The 27,787-nt window shown below is 39.2% G+C and overlaps 3 protein-coding genes across 7 annotated transcripts in view; 2 read left to right on the top strand and 1 right to left on the bottom strand.

Annotated features, from left to right (window-relative positions):
* The window catches only part of trim9 (tripartite motif containing 9), a 46,836-nt gene extending 43,650 nt beyond the window's left edge, over nucleotides 1-3,186 (top strand). For both annotated transcript variants that reach the window (XM_085342882.1, XM_085342881.1), the window contains 3 exons: nucleotides 930-1,233; nucleotides 2,266-2,428; nucleotides 3,109-3,186. In XM_085342882.1, coding sequence (XP_085199008.1) covers nucleotides 930-1,233; nucleotides 2,266-2,428; nucleotides 3,109-3,186 — 545 coding nt within the window. The remainder of the gene's footprint in view (nucleotides 1-929; nucleotides 1,234-2,265; nucleotides 2,429-3,108) is intronic.
* A 5,554-nt stretch (nucleotides 3,187-8,740) lies between these two features.
* Nucleotides 8,741-20,066, top strand: pygl (phosphorylase, glycogen, liver). Of its 2 annotated transcripts, none has more exons than XM_085343569.1 (20): nucleotides 8,741-9,023; nucleotides 9,461-9,562; nucleotides 9,677-9,755; nucleotides 10,116-10,219; nucleotides 11,930-12,061; nucleotides 12,364-12,475; nucleotides 12,811-12,893; nucleotides 12,997-13,134; nucleotides 13,502-13,594; nucleotides 13,837-13,983; nucleotides 14,093-14,256; nucleotides 14,959-15,073; nucleotides 15,254-15,355; nucleotides 16,539-16,686; nucleotides 17,692-17,750; nucleotides 17,834-17,975; nucleotides 18,059-18,266; nucleotides 18,344-18,478; nucleotides 18,580-18,646; nucleotides 19,497-20,066. In XM_085343569.1, exons 1-20 carry the CDS (start codon nucleotides 8,781-8,783, stop codon nucleotides 19,683-19,685), a joined length of 2,562 nt encoding a protein of 853 aa, XP_085199695.1. In that variant the 5' UTR covers nucleotides 8,741-8,780; the 3' UTR covers nucleotides 19,686-20,066. The 2 variants fall into 2 exon arrangements, with proteins under 2 accessions (XP_085199695.1, XP_085199696.1); XM_085343570.1 differs by lacking the exon at nucleotides 19,497-20,066 and adding an exon at nucleotides 18,832-19,487.
* Nucleotides 20,067-20,086: 20 nt separating this feature from the next.
* On the bottom strand, nucleotides 20,087-25,682 carry LOC146612106 (lysophosphatidylserine lipase ABHD12-like). Of its 3 annotated transcripts, XM_085343572.1 has the most exons (13): nucleotides 25,656-25,682; nucleotides 25,205-25,423; nucleotides 23,777-23,879; nucleotides 23,434-23,553; nucleotides 23,216-23,246; nucleotides 23,069-23,114; nucleotides 22,233-22,362; nucleotides 22,088-22,125; nucleotides 21,588-21,667; nucleotides 20,775-20,857; nucleotides 20,599-20,677; nucleotides 20,373-20,506; nucleotides 20,087-20,259 (listed from the first exon to the last, which is right to left on the bottom strand). In XM_085343572.1, the coding sequence occupies exons 2-13, from the start codon at nucleotides 25,305-25,307 to the stop codon at nucleotides 20,232-20,234; spliced, it is 975 nt and encodes a 324-aa protein (XP_085199698.1). In that variant the 5' UTR covers nucleotides 25,308-25,423; nucleotides 25,656-25,682; the 3' UTR covers nucleotides 20,087-20,231. The 3 variants fall into 3 exon arrangements, with proteins under 3 accessions (XP_085199698.1, XP_085199697.1, XP_085199699.1); XM_085343571.1 differs by lacking the exon at nucleotides 25,656-25,682 and having other exon boundaries at nucleotides 25,205-25,488; XM_085343573.1 differs by lacking the exon at nucleotides 25,656-25,682 and having other exon boundaries at nucleotides 20,383-20,506; nucleotides 25,205-25,488.
* Nucleotides 25,683-27,787: the final 2,105 nt, after the last annotated feature.

The following is a 27,787-nucleotide window of genomic DNA, read 5'->3' as shown; positions in this document are numbered from 1 at the left end:
CAGCAGGTGGGCAGTTTGCTCCTCTGTGGGCTGCACTTATTAAACGTGCAATACAAGCCTCTAATAAATGTCTTTGCTTTATTTCCTTCGGGAAATAAAGCAGTGTAATGGAACGTCGCTGCACATGGTGACACCAGTAAAAGCAGGTCCACTGGAGCCCAGCAAAAGCCCGCCTGTTTACCTTCCTGCATAGAGATCTGTTACTGTGTCTTTCAGCTGTGAGTCAAGCAGTATTGCAAAATTATCATTAGCATGTGGTTTAAGAAGTTTAAAAGCAATGTGTTGTAATAGAGAAAAGGAGCAGTTCACCTAAAGACAATACAAATTTAACTTATGTAGACCAACACAGCAGAGTCTGCTCTGATAGTGGAGGTTATCAGATGGCTCAAGCAAGCTTGAGTTCACAGTCTAAATGAACATCCACACAGAGTCTTTTACCTTTCACCTTTCACGTTTCTTTTCTTGTTTGGGTGAACTGACCTCTTACTATAATAACTATTAGAAGTTTCTAGTTATGTATTTTAAAGTTAAGTTTTATTTTATTAACAATTTCCTTACCCATAATTATCAAACTAATCTGCTTTTCCGTGCAGGAACCGGTTAAGATTTGCAGACTGTTTGACACAAGTTTGATTATCTAAAAGTGGTTAAGCTTATTAAGTTATAGATTAAGTTATGTAGTATAAGTATATAGTTTAGGTATTATTATTCGTGTTTGATCATAACAATGATAGTAAGTCTTCTTCTTGTCTTTCATGTTATTACTGTTCCCTCCATTCAGATATTTTTACAGTGTAACTTCACCTCATCTAACCTTTACCTTCTGGTTTTATGTGGTGTTTGTAAAATCATGATCATTGCCTCTCATCTCGCAGTCACTGATATTATTAACACTAAAAACCTAATGGTACGCATTTCCCTTTGTGCAGTAGCTTGGTTCACCTTTGACCCGGCGTCCGCTCACCCTGACATCATCTTCTCCAACGACAACCTGACGGTGACGTGCAACAGCTATGATGACCGAGTGGTCTTGGGGAACACTGCTTTCTCTCGAGGTGTTCATTACTGGGAAATGACCGTTGACCGCTATGACAACCACCCTGACCCAGCCTTCGGCATCGCTCGGAGTGACGTCCTGAAGGATGTGATGCTAGGGAAGGATGACAAAGCCTGGGCCATGTATGTGGACAATAACCGCTCCTGGTTCATGCACAACAACTCGCACACCAATAGGTAATAAAGAAAGTGACAAGTGATTGTCCATGTACTAATGCAGATGTAATTTCTTCGATCACAAATGGAAGTCTTCTGCTTTTACATGTACAGTATAATAGTGTTTAGAAAAGGGACACCAGTTTTACTTATTAAGCTTGTTGCAGAGGCCTGGGTTTAAATCTGCCCCAAGCTTCCCTGTCAATTCTCAACTGTCCTGTCATAACACAGGATAAAAGGCCACTAAGTAAAATAAAGTTTACTTCTAGCATAAGATTACTGTAGGTGCAGGAAAATGCTTCACTTAAAAAAAGATTCCCTTTTGCAAGATGCTGGAAACATTGTCCAGAGATTCTGGACAATATTGGCATGATAGCGTCACACTGTGTCTGCAGATTTGTCTTAAAGATGATCTATTGGATTGAGATCTGGTGACTCTGAAGACTGTTTAAGTATGGTGAACTCTTCGCCATGTTCAGATTGAGATGATTTGACGTTCTATGTTAACTTGCCAGAAGCAGCCATCATTAGATGGGTATACTTTGGCCATAAAAGGATGTACATGGGCTCTAACGATACTTGCGTAGGCTGTGCCATTTAATTGATGCTCAGTTTGTACTTTGGGGCCTAAAGTGTGCCAACTAAACACACCAAACACCAACATAATACAACCAGACTGACCAAACCACGATTTCATGTTGTTTAAGCCAAATTTTGATCCTAGCAACCGAAATGTCTGTCTGTCATCTGTAAATGAATGTTTAAGTAGCTTTTAAATGTGGTCAATGTGATCATGGTGTAGTTACTTTTATTATTATTAGTAGTAGTAGTAGTAGTGTTACAGGCTACATGATAAATATGAGCACTGATAATATGATTAACAGGCTGGAAAGAATCCAGACTCTAAAGTGACAAAGACTTAAAATAAGTCACTGCTAGATTTTAATTTTTTTTTACCATGTTTTGATGGAAAATCTAAGCTCAGGACTGGAGGGTTACCGTGGTAAATTAATAACACGGTTATCCTTTGTTTTTTTTCCTGTGCCCACACAGGACAGACGGTGGCATCACTAAAGGAGCTACAATAGGAGTGCTGCTGGACTTTACACGTGGGATTCTCATCTTCCTCGTGAACGATGAGCAGCAGGGCCCAGTGGCATTCGAAGGCTTGGAGGGTGCATACTACCCCGCTATCAGCCTCAACCGAAACGTCCAGGTAGAAAATTTCAGTCCATGCATGCACCAAAGTAACTGCAATCATCTGTTTCCAACTGAATTTACTCTCTAACCTTAAACTTCAGTTCATACCGAGGCATAAAGGCGAAAAGTAAAGTAAAAATGGATATATTTTTTACATCCAAATACTGCAGAGACTAAATAATGAACCGACTCTGCACGGTATTGCAGAAAACAAGTTTATAGTTTTCATTTCGATTTTAATTTCTTCTTTCAGTCTTAAATTTGTTCTCATGCTGGGGAAGTGCTGAGCCGCTCTGGGGGATGATGTTTAATTTGCTAATTCTGTCTTTTGCCGGAGCGCCGCAACAAACAGGAAGTGAGGATTCTGCTTGTGAATTAATAAAGCATCACATGAGTTCAGTTATTATTCATTACAACTATCTAACTTTTACAAATATGTCCTCGGGAGATTAAATCTTAACAGAGAAAAAGCTTCAAAGAGTCAACATCAGTGAGAAGCTTTGAATTTCTTTTTTGCTCCCAGTCAGTTTTCTCATTTGTAGTGCTGTATCCAGGAAGCAAAATGCCTCCCAAAGGGAAGAAAAATAGTCTTCATGCTTTGAGGGAATAGTTCCACAGCTCCCCCTGGAGGAGGAAAAATATATTGAATAGATTTAGTTTAGTAACCCATTTGTGTGTAAATGTGTTTTTCTTTAGGTCACACTGCACACTGGTCTACCCATCCCTGACTTCTACACTCCTGGGGAGGCTGATCCAACTGGCTCAGTGTGCTGAAAACTCAACACCATCCGATTTAAGGAAACCTCCCCAGCTTTCCCGAGGTTCCTCCTGCCAGTCAGAAACTCTTTAATACCCTCGCCAACTCCTTCTTCCCTTCTTCTTCTCTTTTGTTCCTGACCAACTGACCCCAAGCAATCTGGAAGAGGTCCCATCCAGCGCTGAGCCATGCCTTTATCATGCCTAAACCCCGGACTCGTGGTCCATCCTTGGGACACTGTCCGTATGGAGGGTGCTTTGCTGTCTGTACCCTGTATTTTGATATTATGATGTGTTCCAGTTGGTTGAAGAAGAAAATTTCCCAGCTGATGGACTTGGAATGTTTTTAGAAAAGTGTTTATAATGTGGGCTTCAATTAATAGTTTGACATTTTGGGGAAATACACTCATTTGTTTTGCTTTTGTTTTTCCAAGACTTAGATTTGGATTATGGAGCCCATCTTAACATAGCTCATCATAAAGACTGAAAACAACAGGGAGGAAGCTAGCGTGGGCGCCAACTTTCAACCTTTTTTAAAATATTTTGATTTAAATATACATATTTAAATAGAGTGTGGCTGCCCATTTCCCCTTTTTCCTGTCTTTATGCAAAGCTAAACTAAGGCACATCTGGCTGTAGCTTCATATTTAGTGGATAGCCAAGAAAGTGGTGTTGTTTTGTAAATGAGTTTATAAGAAAAAAAAGAGCCCCCATCATACCATCCACATACACTTCAATATATCCTATTTTTCATGCTCATCCCTCTCTTTTCTTTTTCAAAAACATGTCTTTTCCTCCTCATGAACACACTTACAGGGAGGGAGAATGAGAGGTCATGTGTATGAAAGCGTGTGAGGATTGGTTGAGATGGGTCAGCAGCCGTAACGATCCAAGGACGAGAGCAATAGCCTGACTCTCAGCCGTGTCACTGTCATATCCTCGTTCGTATAAATGAAACGCTTTTCTTAGTGGCTTAGCTTGTGTGAACCTTCTGTATCGTTTGTATAAAGAAAAAGGAAAAATTACAGTATCAGCCTGAGATACTCCTGGAAGCGAGGCCTTCATGCACCCTTTCTCTGCAGTGCAGCTCTCAAAACAGGAAAGAGGGGGTTTTGGATTAATATATCATATAGAAGTGAGTTTGAATAAGGTGCTACAGCAGCTCGCTTAGTTCTGGCTTTTTTAAATGTAGGTGATTGAGTACTGGTAGTTTTTTATTATTGTTATTGAAATGATCTATTACAAAGAGGTGTATAGCTAAATAAGTTATTGATGTTCAGAGTTTTTCAACGAAAGTTCTTCATGTTTCCTTCAGTTGATACATAGCTGTTACAGAAAGAAATGAAACATTTTGTCGTCTTGAAAATGTACTTCAGAGTTTGTTTTCGTGCTGAGGAAGCTTCTCAGTTGAATTTCATTAGAGAGCAACAGGAGAGGAAAGCAGACGCTGGGCTGTTTTTGTGGCATCACATCTGGCTTCCTCAGTGGGCCACAATGTCAGACCAGCAGTTTGATTTATTTAAGATTAAGCCATGCTAAGTGCTAATGTTACCATGACATTATGACAAAGAAAATGCCAACATGCTGTGTTTAGCAGGGATAATGTTTACTTTGTTTAGCTCAAAAGTGTGAACACTTGCTAACAAGCTCTAAAAAAGCACACAAGGTTGAGGTGAGTGACATTAGTTTGCATTTTTTTAGTCAAAAAGTTATATTAGCACCAAATTGTATTAGAAGCTAGCTACAATTACTAATACATTAAATCATGATTAGTTTCAACTGGTTTAGGGGCCCCTGGGGAAAAAAACAGATGTGATTCTCTGATTCCCTCAAAATATGAACCCTGCTGCCTCCAAGTTCTCTTAAATTATGGTTAAATTAAATATTAGTTTGTTTTGGAAAGTGCATACCATGATGTACAGTACTATTCAAAACTCTTGAGCCACCCCTGTATTTCTTTACATTTTCCTTCCAATTAACCAGATATTTAAAGCAATAGTTCTCCAGACTTTCTCAAGGCTTTGCTGCTTTTTCACTCATTTTCAGTTGAGCCCTTGTACTTGACCATTTTGAGAAAAATGTTTTTTGTTTGTTAAGCTTCTCAACACTGACCTATCACTAAAACATTTAAAAGACATCTAACTTAAGTGATGAAACAATACTGTGTCTACACAAAGAACCACTTTTAGGCAATTTGTTACTAGTTGCCTGTCACAAAGCGCATCATTTGTTCCAATTTTTTAGTTAAATCTATGAAATATCTTAAACATAACACAGTTTGGCAGATGAAAAATAGTATTTTTGCACCAGGAAGTTGTTTCCCAAAGAGCTATTAGCTGAAAATGTGACATATCTTGGTATGATGTGCAGTGTGTCCTTAAAGCATTTAAGGAAATTGGAAAAAGGGAGATCAAAAGACGAAATGGGAGGCCTAAAAAACTCTCTACAGCAGATACCAACAGATTTTGATCTAACATGCAATACCATCTGGAAAGCATCTGACTAGCAACAGATCAGTCGCACATCATCAGGAAAATTATCGGTCATGGACTGAACTCCCCAGAGTCCAAACCAAGCAAGATATAAAGAAAAGAGGGGTAGCTCAAGACTAGATTTTTACACTGAGCCCCTCAACAACATAGGACTGGATTGATGGCAGATAACCCACCTTAGTCGGTACTGTATTTCTAACGATGAGGGGCAAGACACTTGAAAGTTCAAACAGTTCAGTAACGCTACAAATTTTTTCTTCCGCAAAGTTCATTGGACACCATAACCTTCAGGATGATGAGATTCTGCTCAGAGCTCCTATGTTAGTCTGATTTAATTTTCGGTCAGTGTGCCTGATAACTCACACCAGAAGGTAAATCAACCTGAGAGGAACATGAATGTATCTGAGCTACCGAATTCAACCAACTGCAAGACGCTGCCAGTCAATGCTCAAGTCAAAATGTAGAATGATCCATTTGAAGGAACTGCTGCCCCTTCAGGTTGCTTGTAAAGTTTCCTGGAGCATCGTAGCCCTGAGACATACATCATACACAGAAGGTGCTATCCTGTGTTTGAGCTTCATGGGGGTGCCTTTTCCCCCTCTTCAGTACCCAAAAGATTTATGAAACTTTGCTAAGAACTAGATTCGTTGCTTCAGCAGAGTCATCTGTAACATCCGCGATGCCTGAATTCACCTGCTGCTACATATTTTTATATCGTGAAAGGGCAAAATGAAACAGTGATTATGTTTGCACCTAATACAACAGCAGCATTGGGGAGAAAAATCACAGTCAGGTTTGATTTTTTTGCTCCTTTCCTGTCCCGTGTAATTACAGTGATTGTAATTCATGTGGCACTGCTAAAATGGCTGCACAAAGAAAATATAACGTACAGTATGACAGAGTACGTGCATTTATACTGACTGCAGCAAGCTGCACAGCCTTCGTTCCAAGGCTGAATTCAAGCTTTGATTTATGCAACATTTAACTGGCTGCTTTTCAAGGTAAGCCCTTTGTTCAGCCATAATTATGATAGCGGAAAATAACGCATTCAGCAGTGGGTCACTGAGCGACGAGAGCTTCTTTTCAATCATACGCAGACAAGTGCAGCCATTATCAAAGCATTACACAACCTCAGAATCCAGGACATGTGAACAATGTGGCTTTAACTCAGCAAAATAGTTCATCGGAGACATTTTCCATATGTCTAATGTGAGATTGCGCACACTTGTGTAATATTCTGTGAGAATATTTAAACTTCTTTGATTTAAAAAGATGACCTGAATCTGTGTTTCTGAACTGAACACTTGGGGTGCTGACATTCAAAAGTGTGTGATTGTAACACTTATTGTTTCTAAACCAGCCATATATACTTATACAACATTAAATAGATTAACACGGGGATGATTTAAGTCTACTGTAAAGCCTCGCCAAATATGGAAACTATTTCTTAAAAGGACTGCACTCAGTCGCTGGGCGACACTGGGTGTTATATCTCCAAATGTACATACATACAGTCTATGTGTGTGCGTGTGCGCCTGTGAATATGTGTGTGTATTACCTTCATTATGACCTCATTTCAACTCCAAAGTGATTCCTTTTTTTGCCCCATTTGATCCGAAGTGGAATGTCATCGCTTATTATTATTTCCGGTGAACCTGAAATATCTCTGTGGAGAATTTTATCAATGTATTACTATGATTTTATCAAAGTATAATTACTATGATTGTTCCGGTGTCTATCATTACCATATTACTGCTATTATTCTGATGATTTGAAGTATAATATGAGCCTCTGTGTTTTCTGTATGTGTGAATATTCAATAAATAGGTGTGAACAATGTGTTATTGTTATTTGTAGTCGATATGAGAACCTAAATGAAGGATTCGGGAGGCATGCAAGACAGATTCAGTGCAGGCTGAAAAGGCTGGATGGAAGATGTGCACATCAGGAAAGCAAAAAGACAACAAAAGGAACAGCAGCGAGTGGATTAAGATATGTTGGGTAAATGGGTAGTTAAAGAGGCTGAGATGTGGAGTTGCAGAGAAATGAGTAACAGGAGCCAATAAGGATGGGGCAGACAATTACAGATGAGAGGAGAAAAGACAAAGACAGGAAGTAAAACCAACCAAGAGATGAGTCTACCCAAATAAAATCACTAACCTTGTCAGTTAATCAGACATAGGGTTTTAATTTGAAGCATCATTGTTATGTATAATTTTTAGGCTCTTGCACTTTACACAAGTGTCCCATTTTATTCTACTTTATATATCTTTATTTTATTTACTTTATTTTTAATTTAAACACCATAATACAAAAATTACATTGAAAACAATTCAAGAGATGCACACTATAGTTCCTGCGCCTGAGCTATGAACAAATCATAATAGTTAATGGTTGTTGTTAAATCCTGTTCAGATAACAATATATGGATACATACATAAATAATGGAAAGCGGTTTGCAAATTCTCTTACAAGTATCAGAAGAGCCCCAAGTTTTAGCTGTTGCATTACCCCCTTTAGCCACTTGGTGGCTCAGAATTCAGTTTTATATTTGACTCCAATAATGAGATGCGCAGAACAGCAAATTAGCGATTTTCTAACTCCTCAGTAATTATCTGAAGAATAAAAAAGTTAAGTTTTCGATTCGGATAAAATCATTAGTTTGTCCCCTGGTGTGTCTCTAGGGACCTACTGGAGGGGCCAGACAGAGTTTGGAAGCTACCCAAAATGACAGCGTGCAAAAAATTCTATATTATATTTAAAAAATATTTTATATATTTATTATATGCATGTATACATATTTCCATGTGTTGTTACGTTACATATAAAAGCACTCAGGGCAGTCAGCACTTGCTCACCTTTATATAACATCAAATCATACCAAAAACAAAAAAAACAAAAAAAACCCTGCAGATAAAGAGCCATTCATTCTTTATCTGTGGTGTTTCTGCTTCCTGCCGTTTTCAGGTCAGCAGAGGCACCACCCTCCCCCTGCACTCACCAATAACAACCAGCATGAGGAGGAGACTAGTGCATGAAAACGGCAACTCTCTTCCCATTTAACTTCACTTTCAGTCCAGGACAGGCACGGTTTCCCAGCCCCGAAACTGCGCACCCACCATGGCGACACCTCTCACCGACCAGGAGAAGCGCAAGCAGATCAGTATCAGGGGGATCGTGGGAGTGGAGAACGTGGCAGAGCTGAAAAAGGGCTTTAATCGACACCTGCACTTCACTTTGGTGAAAGACAGAAACATTGCAACACCAAGGGATTATTACTTTGCCCTGGCCCACACCGTGAGAGATCACCTGGTGGGGAGATGGATCAGAACACAGCAGTTTTATTATGAGGTGGACCCAAAGGTAACAGCAAGAAGTTTTAGTGTCAAAGTTAAACTCCACCACAAACGCGCACACAGCTGTAGTGCAGCCAACCTATTCTGCAGAGTGTCAAACTGGCAGATTAAAAATATCTTTACATGTAGACTGTTTTCTCAGAGAATGCATTTCCTGAAATTTAAAACGAGAGAACAAAAAAAAAAAAAAAAACCACAACTTTATGCGCTTTAGTGTTTCCCTTTTTATGGGAGGTACCTAAACGCTGCATAAAACTTTCCTTATTAGAATGAGCCACTGTTCTTTTTTTTATGCAGAAAAAATTGCTGTCTGTTGCACTTACTGCTTCATTTCTGAAACTGCAACAAAAGCCACAAAGACTTTATCAGTGTTTTGGGGTAGTTGAAGACTGATGATGTAGCAGGTGCAAATATTTAGTGTTTCTGTTTCTTTCACATGACCAGCGAGTGTACTATCTGTCTCTGGAGTTCTACATGGGCAGAACACTCCAAAACACAATGATCAACCTCGGGCTGCAGAACGCCTGCGATGAAGCCATCTATCAGGTCTGGTTTATTGCAGCAATTTCTGCAGCATCCACAGCCGCACAAACTGACCGCACATAATGACACTGCTGATTTTTTTCTGTTTTTGTTTTGTTTTTTAATGCTTTGCTGTAGCTTGGCCTGGACATGGAAGAGCTGGAGGAGATGGAGGAGGATGCAGGGCTGGGGAATGGAGGTCTGGGCCGACTGGCAGGTAAAATAATGCAAGTGTTTAAAAGGAGGCTGGGAGAAAGGGAGGAAAAGGTTTTCACTGCCCAGCCTCTCCTCTGGGAGTCCTAACTAACAGGAAAAGCTGGAAAACAGAGAATAAAATTCAGTATGCTGCAACTCTGCAAAAGGGTTAAAGATGAGTCTTTTTGCAGGCGAACTCCTTATCTCCTTATCTCCACTACAGCAATATGTCATTGCTATTTCCAGGTTATTTTGGCATTCCTCTATCAAATATCTCTGCGTGCCTATTCTATCAACTTCCAGCCATTAAAATGAATTCAATTCTAATTTCACTACAGGGGTTTTATGTTTCTGATTTCATGTCTAATTCTTCTGCACACAGCATGTTTCCTGGATTCAATGGCCACCTTGGGACTTGCAGCGTACGGTTATGGCATTCGATATGAATATGGGATCTTTAACCAGAAGATAAGAGATGGCTGGCAGGTACCTGCATCTTATTTTCAAAGCTTTACATTACTTACCCTTTTTTGTGGACTCTTGCAGTTAAACTACAATGAAACTGATTAAACTCACTTTTCTAGAACTCAAGGCTGATTTGGGCCAAAGTAGAAATTATTAGGTCAGAATACTCATAAAGCTAATCATTAATAAAAACCTGTGTTTAGCACTGCTCGAGTGATGCAAGAAGCTGGTTGGTTGATTGTATAGGAACAAAACATTGTGTATCTTGTGATAAAGAAAAAGGCTTCTGCCCTTTGGATTTTTTTTTTTTTTTTTTTTTGCTGCTTATTTGAAGTTCAAACTCTCAGTGTAAACATGGACTTCTGAACAGCAACCTATAAACCTGCACAGTGTGACTGAACCTGCATGTATCAATCCCTGTTGCTGGTGAACAGCGTAAATTCAAAATCTACTCGAGGAAGCTGCTGTAGCCAGCAACTCCAAGTTTGTGAACCCTGAGATGGGTTCACATCAACTGTGAGTCAATCACGGGGGTAACGGACTCTGTAAACTTCACCTGATCACTGGACGGTTTTCTTCACCAAACTCTGACTCCTCCCCTCCTGCAGCGCACGAGCCAGCTGAATGACGCTCAGTTTAATTTCCTCATTCATAAAGTTGCTATCAAAGATCCCAGTTGGATAGTAGGTCACTATTTTATTATGTTTAAGATGAACACTTTCATAATCGTTCACTCATCAATGTATGAGAACATAGGCGGTGATTATGTTCCATGCTCTGTAGCCTACCTCTTTGTAACCCTGTGACTCTGTGGACACTAATGCAGCTGTCAGACTGCATGTGTGGTCCCCACTGGAAACATTTACTCTACAACACTGTAGCAATCACTGTTTAAATAACTTCTCTGTACAAAGTCTGCCACACTGTTTGGAGTAAAGATGAGGCTGAACTGAGTGAATTTTCAAAAAGTAGCCTGCAGACAGTCTGCTTGTAATCTGATTACTTTTGTAAAAGTTTGTATATTTCACTCAAAATCACCCGATTCAGTCTCAGTGGGTCAGATTGCAGTGACTCCACATAACAGATCAGCCACCCATGTCCAGGTCAGAGCCCACTTTCACAGCAGGATAGATCCAAAAAAGATCTACTTAGATCTATTCTAACTCTTTCTCAGCTCATCCTGTCCTAAACCATTTATGTTTCCTTTATGTTATTATTTATTTATTCTGTCCCAGCATTTATTGCAGCATGTTTGTCCCAAGATGACCTATATTCCTGACATATTTAACTTCTGCAAAACAGCTTTTGTTTAATGAAAAACTGACTTGAGGGCAGGTCCATCCCACTGTCACCAAGCAAACTAACATACCCCCTTTGTTCTCTCCTGTCTTTTATAGTAAAATATCATAATCAGCACCGAGACATGTTCTTTTTTTATTATTATTATTAAAATAAAGCTTCTGCTCTTTATTTATCTGTTGCCACGATGAATCGTGATGATTTTCTTTTGTCTACTCATGCACATGCTTTACTCAAGGTCAATATACTCGGAGCTGATTGAACTAATTCTCAACTCCAGTCTGAGTTGATCGATTCAGAGTTAATTATTTAACTTGGTTTGTTGAACATGTCACTTGGAATAGGGCCCTGATTGGACCTCGTGCTCTAAGTGGAGTTTGTGTCTCGTTCAGTGACTCTTATCCTGGAGCTCTAACTTGTGACCTACTGTAGGTGGAAGAGGCAGATGACTGGCTGAGACATGGAAACCCCTGGGAGAAGGCTCGCCCCGAGTACATGCTGCCCGTGCACTTCTATGGACGAGTGGAGGAAACGAGAGCTGGCCCAAAATGGGTTGACACTCAGGTACTGATACTGAAATATTGATGAAGTAAGAAATAGGTTTTATAGGTTATTTCAGCAATGCGTGAATATGGAAGTCTTTAGTAGTTACAGCTGATGAGAATCAGCAAAACAGACAAACATCCATAAATGTATGCACACCAGCTCTTCAACATAGTATCCTACTATAAGAATATTGTTAAGAAGGCATAAAAAATGTTAATTTATGGTGTGTTTTTGGTTATTGGGGCAGTTGGGAAAACGGGAGAGTACATCACAGTATTCTATAAATGTGTTTTGGGGTTTTTGTGTGTTTTAACTTGCAGGTGGTTCTCGCAATGCCTTATGACACACCCATCCCTGGCTATATGAACAACACTGTGAACACCATGAGGCTGTGGTCTGCCCGCGCTCCCAATGATTTTAACTTGAAAGACTGTAGGTCATGAATTTTCACTGTCCATTTAAATTTCTCTGTGTGAGGCTGCTTGAATATTTCGCCAACAGTGGTGTGAGGCTCCAACTACTTTTTGTCATTGCAAGAACAAACTCGGAAATTACACTTAACAAATGCATAGTTGCTTAAAGTCATGTTTCCTTTTTTTAGTATTCAACTGGCAAATTTTGCACAACTGCTGCAGAACGGAAACATGCAACAAGATTTATGCATTGCCAAATCCCTCAAACGCTGCATTCCCCCCCCCCCCCCTCCTGTACATTTTTGTTCTTTTACTTTAAATTTAAAGCATTGAATTTGTAATATTTGTCTGTAGTTAATGTGGGAGATTACATCCAAGCCGTTCTGGACAGAAACCTGGCGGAGAACATCTCCCGTGTACTTTACCCAAATGACAATGTAAGTTTATAGGCAGTCAATTTCAATATCGTCACTCTTTTGCATTAAGTGCAAGTCACATATTTCTTTTCTTTTCCACCACTTATAACACTTGTTGTTACAGTTTTTTGAAGGAAAAGAACTTCGTCTGAAGCAGGAATACTTTGTCGTGGCAGCCACACTCCAAGACATTATCCGTCGCTTCAAGACCACTAAGAAAGGCGTACCCGGTCGCACATCATTCAAGAGCTTCCCAGACAAAGTAACACTCTGAGTTTTCTAATAATTATAATAATAAAGGCAAAATGGTAGCATTTGTTTCAGTGCATTTGCAGTTCATTACTTCATTGTATTTTGTAACTTTGACCATCCTGTTGTAACAAGGAGCAGTTTTTTGCTGTTTCCAAACAAACCTGTGTGGCAGCACAAGTCAGTTTTTCTCCAAGATACTTCTTCACTTGCACAATAAAGTTCCTTATTCATAGAAGATTAAAGCAGAACAGTGATCTACTAGAAAGATGAGAGAAAGATATTCACCATGCATATTAAATGTATGCACGACCTGTAGTGTTTTAGGAGGTCAACGGGAAGGAAACCAACATCTAATTGCAGGATGCCGTGTTTTCTAGGTAGCCATCCAGCTAAATGACACCCATCCAGCCATGGCCATCCCCGAACTGATGAGAATCTTTCTGGACATTGAGAAAATCGACTGGGACACGGTTAGTAGAAATTGACCGACTTAAAACAAGCTTTAATTAGGAAATCATGAACAACTATGGGCAAGTAAGGTAGCACAAGAAACAGATGCTTCAGTATTGCATAGGCAAAGCAGAAGAAGTTGACTGCCATGTTAAGAAGTAAAATGCAGGAGGTTGGAGGCTTTTAATGAACTGGGAGAAGAGATGAAATCAAGAATGTGTGTAAATGACTGCAAAAGAATAAACTTTCTCTTTATTTTCAGGCCTGGGACCTCACAACGCGAACATTTGCCTACACTAACCACACAGTTCTCCCCGAGGCTCTGGAGCGCTGGCCTGTGCAGCTGATGGAAAAACTCCTACCCAGACACCTGCAAATCATCTACCAGATCAATCAGGCCCACCTTGATGTACGTATACTGGACTTTTTCTTTAGTTTTGCATTAAGAGTGTCCATAATGACAAACTGCATTGATGATTCATGGGATGGACATGTCACCATCTATTCTCTTTCTGCAGAATATTGTAGCTCTCTATCCAAACGACATGGACAAGCTGAGGAAAATGTCTCTGATTGAAGAGGACGGAGGCAAGAGGGTGAACATGGCGCACCTGTGCATCGTGGGATCGCACGCAGTCAACGGAGTCGCTGAGATACACTCCAACATCATCAAGACCCAAGTGTAAGCCCTCTGCTGCTGGATGCAGTAAAAAAGTCAATCAAATATCAGACTAAAGACCAAACGAGCGCTGCAGCTGCCATTAAATTCAGTAAAAAAAAAAAAAGGAAATCTTTAAATGTCATTATAACAGATGCTTTTAAAAGAGAAAGTTTGCACCACTTGTTGCTAAATGAGCATGGCTTCATATGTTACAACAGGACTGAATCTTTACCTCTTTTATTCACCATTACATCAACTGCATGTTGAAACTCTCCTAAAGGCCAAAACCCTCAATACCTGTGTGGTACTGTAATGCTGAAGGACATTTTCAGGTGGCTGCTTGTTGATGTGTACTGTCCAATTTTTTTTTTTTTTTTTCCTAAAACCAAAGCTAAATGGGTAACGCTTATGTTTGCTCGCTTCCAAACACGCAAACACAACACAAATTTTTAGGGTAGTTTCGTTTTAATGGAGAGAGACAAAATATCACCTAAAGATCCAGAACAAAACATGAAAGTTATCAACTGATTTGCATGTCCCTGAGTGAAATAAGTAGTGAGCAAACTTACAAATTCAGCAGGAGATGATAATTATTCATTTTTTTTCTGTATATGAATACTATGTGTTAAGGAGACCATTACAAATGCTGTAGTATTGCTGCTGGTTTTAAAAGCTTTAGTATAACAGCTATCCTTCTGAACATTTCTCTCTTTCCTCCTTTAGGTTTCGTAATTTCAGTGAACTAGAACCAAACAAGTTTCAGAACAAAACCAATGGCATCACTCCCAGACGCTGGCTGCTCCTCTGTAACCCTGGACTGGCGGAGCTTATAGCCGAGGTCTGTTTCAGCTGCAGTAATGATGCCAAGAGACCGCTTAAGACCCCTAAATCTTTAGAGATGTATCAAGCGGCTGTGTTCTTGGCAGTGCATTTACTTGCTATTTTACAAACAGTCTGCTGAAGTGTAAACTGTCGATGTGTGTTTGCATATTTTAGCCTGACCTTAAGTGTCTTTCAGGCCATCGGGGAGGATTATGTGAGGGACCTCGATGAGCTGCAGAAGCTGAATGACCTTGTTAATGATGGTACCTTCATCCGCGATGTCTCTAAAGTGAAACAGGTAACGTGGAAGGTGTCACTGCAAAGTACCTGAGTAGATTTATTCAATTACTGTGCTTTTAAGAGTAAAATTTTAAAAAGTGGGCATTTATACTTCAGCTTCATTGGGAGTGGCTTCCAGATGTAGTGTCTTACATGATCCCCGATTTGAAACTGGGAGGACACGAGTTTGTGAAGTCCCAGCGATGGTATGAAGCCTGGATAAATGGCAAGGGCATCAGGAAATAAGGGAGCAGTCAAAAACACTCTAATGCTCAAACACTTGAAAGATGATATTGAGCTTCATTCATCTGGCAGACATAATTGATTCATTTTACTTTACAGAAATAAAAGAATAGTTGTGGAATATTTAAAAATTTCTGTCTGTCCCTTGCAGTAAAGCAGGAGTTGTGCTGTAAAATCTTTTTTGCTCAGTGATTTCACAACCATCTGCCACTGGACTGGTTCTGGTTTACACACTGTTGCATCACTATTGTTTGTACTGAAATCATATCTGTTAATACCAGTCGTAGCATTGTTCTGCAGTCTTTTAGTAAATACTCCTTGCACCACTATTCAGACAGAAAATGAGGTAATGGCATTGGATTCAAGAACGCCTCAGAACTGCATATAGCATTTATTGGTTTCCTCTGATACTTTTTTTTTTTTTCTTTAAAATAAGTTTCACTAGCTGAGATCACATCCTCCTTTTAGATTGGACAATGGCAGATGGGCCATCGTAAATTGATGATGCAGTTTGGGGAAGGCCTCAGAGCAGACTGGCAGAAGCTCCCAGGGTAGGCAGATACCCATGTGAGCCATAGATAGACATAGGACCGGAAAGGGAGGGTATCAGGTGTGGTCCCGCTCCTGAAATGCAGATAAATGATCTCCACTTACATGAAATGATTCTAAATATTAGCCCTTACACTTATGTAGCTTATGATTGCATGGTAGTGTTTGTTCTGCTGCACCATGAAACTAAAAATTTGATCTTCGCTGGAAAATTACATATCATTTTTCAATGCCTGTGCACATCATTGCAGGCTCAAACGATCTGATTGTGTTGTGCATGATTGCAGTTTGTGGTTTTCAAACCTGGTACGTGTCCAGGCGGCACTCGTCAGTTATTTAGCAATTTCACCTCAGCATCTTCCTGCCAAGTCACATACTTGGTATGTATTTTTCTTTTCCTTTTGTCACAGGACAACAAGGTGAAATTTGCCCAGTACCTGGAGAAGGAGTACCCAGTGAAAATCAACCCAGCCTCCATGTTTGACGTCCACGTGAAGAGGATCCACGAATACAAGCGCCAGCTCCTTAACTGCCTGCACATCATCACTATGTACAACCGTACGTGCAGCACGTGCAGTTTGATTGCTCAGTGCCAAAAGCTTTAATAATGGCTGATTTTCTGAGTGATAATTTACATGACACAATCTGACATGTCCCGATGTGGCAGACTACCCACCCAGCTGTGCATGTTAAAGCAAACATGAAGAATGTGGCTGTCTGACTCAGCTGTGGGAATTTTCCATGCAGCCCTGAGGTTGTAATAAACAGGACAGCAGCAGTTTCATCAACACTTTTATTCTGTGCAACATGATGCTGACTATACCTGCACTTAAAGTCCTTTCCTTTTTTGGAAATGTTCTGCACACACATGCCATATATGTCATGCAATGTGGCAATCCAGGAGCTTCACGCCAATGAGTTGCATAAGATTACATTTTGGCTTTATGTAGATGTGCTCAGCTCAGGAATTCTCAAGTTTTCTGCTGACCGTGTGTCGGTTTTTTGGCAATGAAAAGCATCAGAGCTGAATTTTAATGAGGCACTTGTTGTTCCCTGCAGTGGCTCACTGCTCCCCTCAGTTTGAGAACTGTATGTACAGCTGGAGCATGCAGCAGCCTAGCAGATCTGCACTGTTAGGCCGTTGTTTTGTTTTGTGTGTGGGTTTTTTAAGCTGTTTCTGATCTGTATGCTAAAAGAAATTGACTGGTAGCATTTTTTTTTCTCATCAAATTCTCAAAAGAAAGCAAAAAATATTTCCCAAATGCTTTTCTTTTCAAATTTCAGAAACAAATCAGCAGGAAAATGATGGATCTGTAAAACAAGAAGTAAAAATGCAAATCCCCAAAATTTGAAACACTGAAAATTACTTAAAATGACTGTATGAGTGCGTAAAATGCTGATTTTTGTGTGCTTTGCTCTATGCCTTAAATGTGTGAGCAGGTTTTTAATTCATTAATTTTGACTAAATCAGTAACTTTCTGAAAATGAATAGAGTCCAGATGGTTATTGTTTAAATCACTAATATAGAGTTTCTTTATTTTATTTTTTTATTTTGCTTCATAGGCATCAAAATGAACCCTACCGCACCTTTTGTACCACGAACTGTGATCATCGGTGGAAAGGTAGCAATTCAGCCAAATCAAACACTCTGGTGCGATGAACAGACAAAGAAGGGTAATGATTGTGATTGTGTGATGCTCTGCAGGCTGCACCAGGGTATCACATGGCAAAGATGATCATCAAGCTGATCACCTCCGTCGCTGATGTGGTGAACAATGACCCTGTGGTGGGCAACAAGCTGAAGGTCATCTTTCTTGAGAACTACAGAGTGTCTCTTGCAGAGAAAGGTACCATTCGCTTTAAAATGCAACTCAGATAAAGTGAGAAAGATGTTTTGCAAGTAATTAAATTTTCATGTGCTCTTCTTCAGTGATTCCTGCTACGGATTTGTCAGAGCAGATCTCCACTGCAGGCACAGAGGCTTCAGGAACAGGCAACATGAAGTTCATGCTGAATGGAGCCCTGACCATCGGCACCATGGATGGAGCCAACGTGGAGATGGCCGAGGAGGCCGGAGAGGAGAACCTTTTCATTTTTGGCATGAGGGTAGAGGATGTAGCTGAAATGGACAAAAAGGGGTAAGGAAGTCTCTCACAGACTTTGATGTGTAACTTAATGCTGCGAAAACCCAACTTTCTTACTTGTTCTTTGTTAGGTATGACGCCATGGCATACTACAAAAAGATTCCTGAGCTGAAGCAAGTGATGGATCAGATCACAAGTGGATTCTTTAGCCCCAAAAATCCAGAGCTGTTCAAAGACCTCACCGAGATGCTTTTCAAATATGACCGGTGAGTAATTTCAAGTTACATGATCAGCTGATCCTGTCTTTAGCAATTAAATGTTATAAAAATCTGACGGTTGTTGGGTTCGTTTGTCTGTTTGTTTTCAGTTTCAAAGTTTTCGCAGACTTTGAAGCCTACGTGAAATGCCAAGAAAAAGTCAGCAAGCTCTACAAGGTGACATTCGCTTTGCAACACCTTTGCAAAGTTTTCATTTGTCTGCTCCTTTTGTTTCTCATAAAAAAGCTGCTTTACATTTCCCCATTTAGCATCTGTACAGTATCAAATTCTTTAATGTAGCACATGCGGCTCTAATTACAGTTGTACTTCTCTACACTGTTATTTTGCACCATTTCCCACAGGAAGAAGTTCTCGCTGTTTACAAATACAAAAACTTTAGAACATCTTGCATGGACTTGGAGCACACCAGCTGACTTTTGCTGATTAAACCAAAGCATGAGTAGCTTTTAAACCCTTAATCACAGGGTTGCACAGGTATTAACAAATCTGTTCAGACAGATATGCAGTGTTTGGCATATAAAAGATGGGCACTTAGCGACAGACATTGTTTTGAAGAAACTGAGGGTTCTCACACTCATACAGTACCAGCTTATCAACCACAGGGTCGCCACGCCCAAAACCATATCCTGCTTTCTCAATTATCTTTAATTCTAAAGTGGGCCATCATTTACCAAATTAATATCATGCTGTATTAAATAACACCTGACACTAGCAACTGAGTCCAAAAACTCACTAAAATATGTTGACTGAGGTCAAAAAACAGTTGGACTTCTTTTGGAAAGTGAGAAAGTCCCCTGCTGGTTAATGAAAAATAATGGAGTTTTAAAGGACTTTACAGACGCATACACAAACCTGCAAAATTAACTGGCTAGTGTGACTCTCACCATGATGCATGCACTTGCACACCCATTCAAAAAAAATTAAGTATTTGCTACCAACATACTTTTTTAGAAGACTAAATATAAAACCTAAAATGATAAATTATATTTTTATTTTTCTCTAAAAGAATCCAGTGGAGTGGACGAAGATGGTGATCAAGAACATCGCTGCAACGGGAAAGTTCTCCAGTGACAGAACCATCAAAGAGTACGCCACAGAGGTGTGGGGCGTGGAGCCGACCAACCTCAAAATCCCGCCACCAAGCGAGCCCAGGGAAGCCATCGAAGAAACTGTCAAAGCTCTTAAGAAACTGTGAGGCTGCCTTTTTGTTTACAGCATGTTAACCGTTCCTGTTTGGTTTAAGCCTTCAATTTGCATATCACTGAACTGTTTTGAGGACTACTTTGCTGTCAACGCACTGTTATACTTCTTTAGCACAATGCATGTAGTAGGCTTAAACTGCGAGTCACTGTGCTGAGCAAGCTTCAGTATTTCCAAATAACTTGCTCATATTTAACATTATGGGGGTGGGTGGAGGTTTCAGGAATCCAGTAGGATCACAGTCAGCTGACTGTTCTCACATTTGTTACATTTCTGTAGAAACTCAGAACAATTTCAAGGATTTAAAGGCATTTGTAACTTAGTTAAGTATGCAAACTTACATTTCTGATCAACATGTGTTCCTCTGTGTTGAAATAAAAACAGAGTGTAACGACATACAGTACTGTGCTTTTATTGACATCTTTGTAAGATATGGAAGCTTTTGTGCAAGAAGTTGGCCAGTGTGTTGGACTTTTTTCACAAAACCTACAAAGCAATGAGGACCACGAGGAACTGTGAGCCCGGAGGAGGGACCGCCACTCTAGTGTCTCAGGTTTTCTAGAAATTTCCTGCAACCAAAACAGAAAAAGCTTTCATTTTAGGGGTTAAGGGGACCTAAAAATGAACATAATAGACCGCCTTCAATGGAAAAGCAATTAATCAATTTTAGATATTGCCTTACCTAACCACACCTGATAAATTGGGATCCAAGTAGATGCTGCTGTGGGAGAATCCAAGACTTGCACTGTAGGAGATCATTTCGACGTGTGCATCGGTGTTTAATTTCCTCCGAGTCTGGAGTGATATCTCGTACAGCTGGAGACAACAAATACAGAGTATTCAGCAAAAAAGCAGCAAAGTCCACTAGAGGAAATTGTCCAAATGGAGAGGAAGAGTACCAGCTGTACCTCCAGGCCCATGTGATAAGGAACAACATTATCATCCTCTGAATGCAGAATAAGAAGTGGACTGATCAGGGACTTCAAGCTGCAAAGATGTTGGAGTAAAAACGTGAGAGAGATCTAATGTGGAAATGCAGAACACTTCTTTGCATTTCTTTCGGAGTAAAATATGCCACACTTACTTTTTATCATTAGCAAATACTATGTTGGTCATTTTCATTATGTTCCACAGGAAGCTCTCAAATCCTGGAAGGAACCTGTACATCTGGAAAAAAAGATGGAAAATATGCTGCAATATCCTTTCAAAAACACTGGCAGAACAGAAGGTTCTGTGAGAGACTCCAGTCTACTTTATAAATGTGTGGAGGTGGAGTAAATATTAGCAATTCATACACAAAATTACACTGTATTAGTTGAATTGTATTTATATAATCCCTCTTTGCAGCATCAGTCACGTCAAAGCACTTCATACTTTATGATAAAGATCCAACGTTAGAGAATCCCAGTGATCCACTGTAAGGAAATATTTGGCGATGCTGGTGAGGAAAACCTCTTTCATAAACAGGAAGAGAATGCCAACAAAGCTAGACTCAGTTTAGAGCAGCTAACTTTCACAATTGTTGTTGCGATTGAGGGGCTTTAACAATACAATTTTTCTTATATAACTGTTGCTTTATTGGTATAGATTAAACAGGGAATCAACTGGGCTTGAGAAAAACCAAAAGTTGTGGTGAATCTATAGTCTTGTCTTTTGTAACTCACTATTCTGGAGTGGTTCATTAAAAATAACCAGTGATTTATTTTTTTGTTTTTTGTTTTTTTAAATCACACAAACAGATGACGAAGTGATTAATCTCTTAGCAATCACATCATTAAGGAATGAAATTTTTTTTCTGAACAAGACAAAAGTGAACAGAGCTGTGTTTTGCTGAAAACATGAGCAAAACACAGGGCTGCAAGCTGCAGTTAAACAAATGTGCAATGACTGTCCACACCTTCGTGAACCGATGGTTGACTACGACTTCTCCGATGCTTGTGTATGGAGCTTCAAGGATCAAAGCATCAACAGCAGACTCTGATTAAATAGATTGAAGTGCAGTTGATTAAAACAGAAAATAAAATGAATGATTGGAGTTTAAAAACTACATTTATAGACTTGAATAATCTGTTTTCTTGCTAATGAAACATCATGCTGCATTGTTCAGTGATTAACTGCAAAATGCACATTAAGCCAAAGGGGTTTGTAACAGTGAGGCACTTGGAACCGAGGTAGTTCTACCCTATTTATAGATAATTGTTATTACTTCTACTGTAATCTATAAAACTTTCTCCTGTGGAAAAGATGTGTAACGGTGACTTCGTGAACAAATAAATGATTCGGGATAGGTTGAAAAATGGCAGTGACAGGCCGTGCATGCACACACAGCCGTAAGTAACCCTAAAAGTCATATTTCCCATGGTAGAGTGGACATTTAAAGTAAGCTTAAATATCTACCTTGCTCCTGTATTTTCACTGCTGCATTGGTTGCCACCCTACAAAAAAAAAAACAATTATGTTTTAAACTCCTTTCTTACTAAAGCTTTCATCTAGCTTTGCATCATGAGTGGTGGACATGGCTGACGTGACATGAGAAACTGACCCGGAGCCAAGCGAGTGTCCCCACAGACAGACGAGACTCCCCTTGCTGTGTTTCTTTACCCAGTGGTACAGGTAGAGGGCGTCATTGGTCAATCCAGCTTCACTGGGGTCCCCAGTAGAATCTCCAAAACCTTGTTAAAAGATATTGATTATGCAGTATACTCACTGACAGTGACAGACTTATGATGACTTTTTTAAACAGATTCTCCTTTGTTATATATTTTCTAAAGGTCAGACCATGCACTTCTTGTAAAAACTGCAAAAAACCCGCAACACATATCAGACTCTAAAGGCCTCAAGTTGGAAAGTTAAAGTTCATGACAGTACGATTAGAAAAAAAGTGAACAATTATGGCTTGTTTGAAAGGATTGTCAGGAGAAAGTCTCTTCTCTCCATAAATAAAACTTTGCAAAGTTGCATCAGAACAAATGACAAGGCTCATGGAATAATGTCCTTTGGACAGATGAGCCCAAAGAGATGTTTCGCCATAATGCACAGCATAGTGGTGGAGGGCTGAGGATTCGGGCCCATTTTGCAGCAAGTCAAGCATGAACTACTCTGCAAACCAAAGTATTCTACAGTCAGTCACAAGGCCATCTGTCTGTTTAATATGTCATGTGTTGTATTTAAATGATTTAAAGACCTGCTAAGGACCGGGTGAATTCTTTATTATGTCCAGATATATATGCAGTTATTACTGACAGAGAAAAGAAATATATTTTATAAGTGTTTATTCTGAGCTTTTATATATAGCTCCAAACCTCCAGGACAACAAACAGAAGATCTGGTTTGTGTGTAGCAGAAAAATGATCCCTTAATGAGCAACAATCATCTTACCTCTGTAGTCTAAAGATAAGACATGGTACCCCGCAGCACTTAAGATCTACAAAAGAAAAACATCTGAATATCATCGTAACGCTTAGAGTCAAAAGCATTTTACCAGAATTTTAAAAAAATAAACATACTTCAGATTATGAATTTTACCTTCACCAGTTGTACTCTGTGATTTATTGCCCTGCAGAAGCAAAATAAGAGCAATGAATACAAGTAATCAAGTGGCTTTCAGTCTCATTTACTCTGACCCACAAACCCCTGTGCGCTTTGTTCCTGTGGATAAAACCAGGGGCCTGAGTAGTCCTGTAATACCCACTAGACTCCATTAGGATCAGTTCAAGGACTCTATCCTACTGCTCTTATCCCACCTGGTCCCTATGTTGCCGTGGAGATAGATAATAACAGGAGTGCCGTCTCCCAGAGTCTCCCGGTACCACTCAGGGCTTCTCCTGGCGGATTTCTCCCATTGGCTGGCAGGGAGCGTATGCCTATGAGACACAAAGCCGGAGAGGGACAAAAGGGAAAGAGTGAACAATACAAACAAATCCACTTACATTTCAAGATACGCAGGCAGCTTTTGAGTGGTTCTTGTCCAGCTAAATGATTACACCGTTGCTATATTCAGTCTGGAGCCAACTGTACTCAATATGCACGTGGTATTTTCGGGTGATTCACATAAATGGACACAACAGGATCCCAAAAATGACCTACCACACTCCGACTGAGATGCCCTCCTCTGTGTTGAGGTAGAAATTGCATGTGTGGTTTAGGACATCTTCAGGTCTGCTGAGATCCACAAAGAATGGAAACCTCACTACAGGAAACAAAAGCACACAAGGTCAGCATGTTTTGTATGTCGTGTTATGAATTATTAGATTATATCAGATTATGCTGCAGTGTACTGTATGCCATGAGATATCAAACTACATTAAACTGTAAAATATCAAATTGTACAGTACAGTGAACATCTGGGAACCAAGGAGACAGTTGCTGGATTTTTGGGAGAGGAAAGTTGCCCTGTCCTTGTCTGATATGGGATTTTAGCTGCACAGCAGTCTTATTTGTCTAGCACCTGTACTCTTCTACTATGAACCAGGCTGTTATGATAAGTAAAAACTCAGTGCTGTTGCTTTGTCAGTTCCACAGAATTTATAGATTGATAGATTTCTCCTATTATGCTTTCTCGCCATCATCCCTCTCTCTTCTTCCTATTTCTATCTTCTTCTACCTCAACGATGTCAAACAAAGTTTAACTACACACTTAATCGCTGGTATTAGGGGGGGAAAGCGTGCAATTTAAAAAGCACACCTCAGTTTTTCGGCATAACAGAAAAATTGTGCTCTGATAAATGAAAGAAATCAGACTCTTTGGGCTTAAATTGTAAGAAATAAATGTGTAAAATTACAGAAAGATGGCATGTCATTGGCCAGGCTGTCCTGTAATACTAATTATTATTGTAAAGACAAACAAACTTTTGTTATCAAGCTACGTAAATCCCTTCAAATAGAAGTTGTTTGAATCCAATTTTAATAGCATCTTAAAGACAATTAAAAACTTTTGTTATTGTGGTGGTTGCAGTCAATTGCCACTAGCATTTGGTACGTTTTTTCCAGTGTGAGACAAATGATCATTATATCAAAATACTATTATTGTGATTTTGTTGTATAACAATTAACTCCTTTTGTGTTGTTCTAGGAACCCAGACTCCTAATAAATCTCAAGTGTTTACTCTGATATTTAAAACACCTTAAGTATCACACCAATCTCAGAGGACTCCTTGATTGAATTCTTTTTGACAGCAGAGTAACATATCAAATGAAATGGGTAAATCTTCTACTGATGATGCCTTACAAATCTAAATATTAATATAATGAACTTAACAGGATAATGACAATGATGTTCGGTAACATAATCTTGATCAACAGGTTGTTAACTTGTTAACAGTGTTTGTTTCAGCATTAGTATTTCCCATGAGAACATTTGTCATAAACAGTACACAACACTGCGTATGGCGATTTGGTCTCCTTAGTATTACGTGACTTAAATATATTACGTCATTTAAATGATAGATCTGCTCTATCCGACATGTAATAACTTGACTCTGAATAAACACCCAGGCCTCGAGACACATTACTTACACAAGTGAGCAAATATGACTTGGCCCAGTATCCAAGGGAACAGGTATAAAATGACAGGCACCGAGACATAGACAGTTATCAGAAATGAAATAGCTCTCTTCATTTCTGCCACGGGTGAAATTATTTCCACTCCAGAGCAACACAATCTGGCCCGCTGTCCAGATCAGGGTATGCGAATTTCCCTCTTTCCAGTGAACTGAATCCGGTAGGGATCTTGTCCTGACAGCAAGAGTGTTGTGAAATAAAGTGAAAAGAGGTCAACGTTCTTCTCAGACTAATCATCTCCTCTGCCGCTCTGCTATTGGTTAATATTTCATGCAGTAAGTCAGTCATGTAGAAATAAAGTCGATCAAAGTGCAGTGCTCTCCAAAGAAGGCAAAAACTCCCTGCCTGTGGACATCAGAAGAAGAAAACATGCATAAAGAATATTTAGGGACACAAACTCCCTTACCGCCGATGTAATCAACAAAACAGGAACAAACCCGGCTGATAAGTGGCCGCAAGGAATTGTGGGTATTATAAGTTCTTTGAAATCTACACGTTAGACGCATAAGTTATTACGTTTCCTTTCAGTGTAAACATATTAACACAACTATATATCATTAAAATTCTTAAAACAGAAGAAAAATTAAAGGCAAATTTAAAAATGCAAATGGCAGATGTTTAAATTATGTTTCTTTTCAATGTCAACACTAAGATTATTTTATTTCATTAAAATTTTTTATTGCTCAAAAATAATTTCATGAATTAAAAATGTAAAAGAATTCATGCAACAGGTGTTTAAGGGATGATGTTTTCTTTTAGTGTAAACATTAAGCATATTAAAACTACTATAAATTTAAAACAATTTCACATTTGTTTCGTTAACTACACCATTTAAGTATATGCATCTTTATTCCACAGTTAGCTGAATATTTAAAATTATTTTAAACCAAGATAAAGGCAATATTGTATTAGATAATGCAATAAATCCACTCCTCCACCTGGACTGAAAGAAAGCTGAGGGTAAAAGTAGATATAACTATGAAAATAATTTTGTTTTCAGGAGTTTAGCAACTGATGCTGATGCTTTCAGGGTTTATATGAGTTGAAATACTGGACATTGATTGGCTTTATATGTTAAGAACTAGAAAAACCCTCAAAACTGAATGTAAGAGCATTGTGATAGGTAATCATTCATCCCTTCATACTAACAACTAACAATCTGTATCTAAGAAAGCAGGAAGATAAGACAGTTAATGCAATTATTAGATCCCCTGGGGTTTAACTGATTTTTCTAGGAGGGGAAGCGTTTGTCTGGTCAGTGCTGGTTGAGCTGATATTCAGTGTCCCACACATTTTTAAATTGCTAGCAAATAAATTAAAAGCCAAGAAAGTATCAGAAAACTACTGTTTTCTTGTTTTTCCAATAAACTTAGTTTCACTCCTGGTCATCCATGAACCGATGCTATAAACAGTAGAAATCAGTACAGAGCAGTTGTAGTGAAACTGTTCACATTTATCCTGTGGATGTGGACTACAGCATTTCACTGACACACTTATATTCAGGAATGATTCGTGTTCTGGTTTTTGAAACTGCTCTTTGGCTTGTAGCTTATGGCTTATGCAGTACTGTGCAAATGTATTGAGAGACCCCTCATTTCTTTTTATTTTGCTAAGCAGTAGTGACTTATTTGCAAACATCCATGAAACCAGAGTATATAAAGCAAAAACACAGTTTGTACAATTCTAACAAGCTTAAGAGTCAATATTTGGTATGAGCACCTTTATTCTGCAACAGCCTTTCTAAGTTCTTTAAAGAGTCTTCAGGAATAGTTCTCCAGGCCTCTTGAAGGACATTCATTTGTTTTTCTTTGGAAGTTGTTTGGGTTTTGTTCCAATCTCTGTCAAGATGATCCCACACTGCTTCAGTAATATTGAGATGCAGGCTCCAGGGAGGCCATTCCATGACTGATAGTCTTCCATTGTATATTTTTATTTATAGGTAAGTTTTTACTCCACTGAAAGTGTGTTTGGGATCATTGTACAGTACAGTAGATGGATCAACTGAAGTCTGGCTGCATCTCTCAGGTCCTGTTTTAGGTCTTTGCCGGATTGATTCCTGTTTCTTACACACAGGAATAAAATACGTTGATTTGTTGCAGATAGGTTTTTTTTTTAAGGTCTGCCCGTTTTTTGTCCTCCACTTGTCCAGTTTCCACAAAACCTTTAAAGTCACACAGTACAGCACGCAACATGCAGCACGATGAGATATGGCAAGTTTTCAAGTTTGTAATTGACCTTACTGGTGCATAAATATTTTATTCCTATCAAACAGTGTAATCATTAGCATTTTTCATAGATTAAACCAAAGGAATTGTGAAAAACAAATGATGAGTTTTGCTGCTAGAAGTAGGGGAGACCGGGGATAGTTGTAACATTTTTGACATTTCTGTCTGTAAACTGGAGCTCTTTTAAGGTAGTGGATTCAAAATGTAATGCAAAGTATTTACATGTCTCGGCTATTAAATAGTGCAGCTATTTTCTCTGCAGCACAATTACCCATTGCATGGTATGGTCTCAAACACAAAGAGTGAAATGTTA

Source organism: Diplotaxodon limnothrissa, linkage group LG19 (assembly GCF_057381915.1).
Source record: "Diplotaxodon limnothrissa isolate DT_005_m linkage group LG19, D_limnothrissa_male_GT1.1, whole genome shotgun sequence".
Lineage (NCBI taxonomy): Eukaryota > Metazoa > Chordata > Actinopteri > Cichliformes > Cichlidae > Diplotaxodon > Diplotaxodon limnothrissa.
The sequence above is the reverse complement of the archived record's forward strand: the minus strand, read 5'-3'. Positions and strand labels throughout refer to the sequence as shown.